The 3,232-nt window shown below is 38.7% G+C and overlaps 1 protein-coding gene across 1 annotated transcript; it reads right to left on the bottom strand.

The window, feature by feature from the left end:
• Positions 1–2,086: 2,086 nt before the first annotated feature.
• LOC122910314 (keratin-associated protein 8-1) lies at positions 2,087–2,424 on the bottom strand. The gene has a single exon (XM_044254961.1). The coding sequence runs from the start codon at positions 2,395–2,397 to the stop codon at positions 2,206–2,208; it is 192 nt and encodes a 63-aa protein (XP_044110896.1). The 5' UTR covers positions 2,398–2,424; the 3' UTR covers positions 2,087–2,205.
• Positions 2,425–3,232: the final 808 nt, after the last annotated feature.

Raw genomic sequence — 3,232 nt, 5'->3', positions numbered from 1 at the left:
ATCTTAGCTACAATAAAGAATGCTGCAATGAACATGGAAGCACAGTTATCTCTTTGACATAATGATTTCATTTCCTATGGGTATATACCCAGAAGAGGGACTGCTGGATCATATGATAGATCTATTTTTAATCTTTTGAGAAATCCCCATATTGTTTTCTGTAGTGGCTGAGTCAACTTATACTCCCACAAACACTGCATAAGGGTTCTCTTTTCTCTACAACCTTACCAACACTTACCTTCTAACTTTTTGATAAGAGCCATTCTAACACATGTAAGGTGATAATTCATTATGTTTTGGTTTGTATTTCCCTAATGACTAGTGATGTCGAGCTCCCTTTCATATACTTGAAATAAAAATCCTCACCATATGAGGTGGTGAATAATATGTTAATTAGCTTGACTGTGGTACTCATTTCACAATGTCTACACACATCAAAACATTCTGTTGTACACCTTAAATCTATACAATTTTTATTTGTCAATTAAACCTCCATTAAGCTGAAAAAAAAATTTAGATTTCTGGACCATACCTCAAATGTACCAAGTCAAAATTGCTAGAGACGAGGCATAATAATTTCCACTTTCTGCAAGTTCCCCAAGTGATTCTCCCACATGCCACAATTTCAGAAACACTGGGGTAAGATATCTCTCTGAGCTCTCTTTAAACACATATTTTATATAACTCCATCATTCTAGAATGATCAAATAGACATCTTCTAGTTTAAATCTGACTCTGTAATTCTTGAAAAAAAAAGTCTCTTTTCCTATTCTAATATGCATTTTTGATTAAATTATAATTCTCAACATGAATTAATATGCAGCTGCTAGAAAGTTTCAAACTGGAGATTTTATTGGCTATCACAGTAGTCTACCGGGGAAGAATCTACCAAGTAAATCCTTGAACAAGATGTTTTTTGAATTTTTAAAAAGACATATGTTTTGGGTAAAATATGGTGGAGAAAATACTCTCTTCTAAAGTAATCTCTCCAAATAGCCTTTATATTTTTAGCTACGAGGCAAATCAGAGGCACTATAGACATGTGCAGATACTCAATAAAGGTGCAGGGTTAAGCCAAATCCTGCTATCACCAAGAATATTTGTACTATACATAAAATGTTTTCAACAGGAGGATTGAGACATTTTTGACTTGGCTTATGAAAGGAATGTAGCTCTTTTCTCTAAAGGAGCTGGAGAAAGGCTAGTGTATCTTCAGAAACTTTATAGTTACTTTTTCCCCATGTTTATGAAAAGTTACTCATATCTTTAAAGAGTAAAACTCACTACCTGGTATCGATTGTACAAAGTTTAAGAAGCTTTCTGTCATTGTTTCTTACCTGGAGTTTCTAAGCTGTAAAATAAATACCATAGGTGTTTTGATATAATGGATAATCCCTCCCCCTAAAAGACTCTCAGGCTCCCAAAATATGTCTATATCTACTCTATTACTTGAGGCCTCAGAATTTTTTTGTAGGAAACATGGTATTTTTTTTTCTACATTCTTTCATCCCTGGGAAAGGGAACACAGTGGGTTTCATTTGTACTAATATGGAAATAACTGGAAAAGCCTCCTGATAATGTTGGGTTTCCTTGAGGAGGGGAAGGAGCAGTGAAATGAGAAACACCGAGAACTGAATGGTGCCCCACTGGCCCAAGGATTGGAGGTAAATACCAGAAGTAAAAGATGAAGACAGACTTTTTTCCCCCCCTCACTAGTAGCCCCCTCTTGCCTGTTTATCTCACCAGATCAAGGATTATTTTCTTTCTTATTGCTTCTAAAGCCCACATGAGGAAAACAAATCCATCTCCCTCCCCACTCAATGTAACAGAAACGTGCACACACCAAGAAAAGAAACTCTGTTCAGGTGAGAGTGTTCTGCTGATGGAGACAAGTTTATTGAGAATTCAATGCGCACACCCACAACTTTATCAAGAGTCATGAGCATGGTGAAAAATTCGGAAGAAATACATCGTTGGGCATCAAGTTTCTGAAAATGTCTCAAAGAACATCATCCAGGGAAGGCAGCTGGAGGCATCATCGGCTTTTTCGTTTCCTTCCTTCTGGACTCTGGAGCTAGGTCTGAGAAGCGGTGACTGGTACGTCTTGGAGCAAAGGAGGACTAAAGAAGGAAGTAAAGGAGAGACATGGAGGGGCGCCTTTCAGCCTTGGGAGAGAAGATTCTATGCCTCGGCAATTTCAACACATCAGTAGAGATCAAATGGCCAGTATCTTCTGTAGCCGAAAGACCCACAGCCATTGTAGCCGTAACCGAAGCCATAGCCCACTGGGGAGAAGGTGCTGCCGTAGCCACAGCCCACGCTGTACCCCAAGGGGTAGCCATAGCTGCCCCAGTAGCATCCTGGGAAGACAGCACCGGAGAAGTTGTTGCAGTGCATGGTGTCAGGAGTGGAGGGCTCAGGTAGCTGGGGAATGTGTCTCCTCTGTGTGATGATTCCCCAGGCTCAGAACCTTCTTTATATACCCTGGCTGTGGGGTGTGGTTAAAAACACGAGGGCCTCATTTTCATTCTTGACACCAATTTTCATTCTTGAGACCACAAAAAGCTCATTAATTTGATCTGCTCTTGTGTTAGATGTCTTTACAGCTGCTTAAGAAAGCTCTCACGTCATAGAATACAAGGACAGGATCCCTTCAAAGTGTGTCCTTCACTAAAGAAGGATTGCAGTGACTTCAAAGCCCTGGGTTCTATAGACCCTGGATAGAATTCTCTGTAAGCAGGCTTTATGAAACCAAGAACTGTTCTGTTAAATCTTATTCGGTTCTCTTGCTCACTGAATTTCCACAACACACAAGGTGGAATTCAATAAATATGTGTTTGAATAAATTAAATGAAGCGATAAACACATAGTGAGTCCAACTAAAACTCGAGGTATTTCTTAGTATTCGCTTGGTTAAAGAATTTCTCTTTTTGGTACTGTGCAACACAAATGCCATAGAGCTCATAGGAAAGTCTCCTTTTTATTTTTTCCCTATCTCTAGCTCCTCTGTCTTAAGGACTGGTTTTAAAATTTATTCTTTATTATAATCCCCACATGAACTATATCTAACATCACATTTTGAGACCACCGCCTGAACTAATAATCTTATCATTGTTTAAAAAAAAATGGAGTTTGTGGACTAAATTTTTTTAAGACTTATTTATTTATTTTAGAGAGAAAGAGAGAGAGAGCATGCATGAGTAGGGGGAGGGACAGATGGAGAGAATCCTGA

The sequence above is a fragment of the Neovison vison genome, chromosome 6, assembly GCF_020171115.1.
Source record: "Neovison vison isolate M4711 chromosome 6, ASM_NN_V1, whole genome shotgun sequence".
NCBI classification, from domain to species: domain Eukaryota; kingdom Metazoa; phylum Chordata; class Mammalia; order Carnivora; family Mustelidae; genus Neogale; species Neogale vison.
Note: the sequence above shows the minus strand (reverse complement) of the source record. Positions and strands in the feature narration are given on the sequence as shown.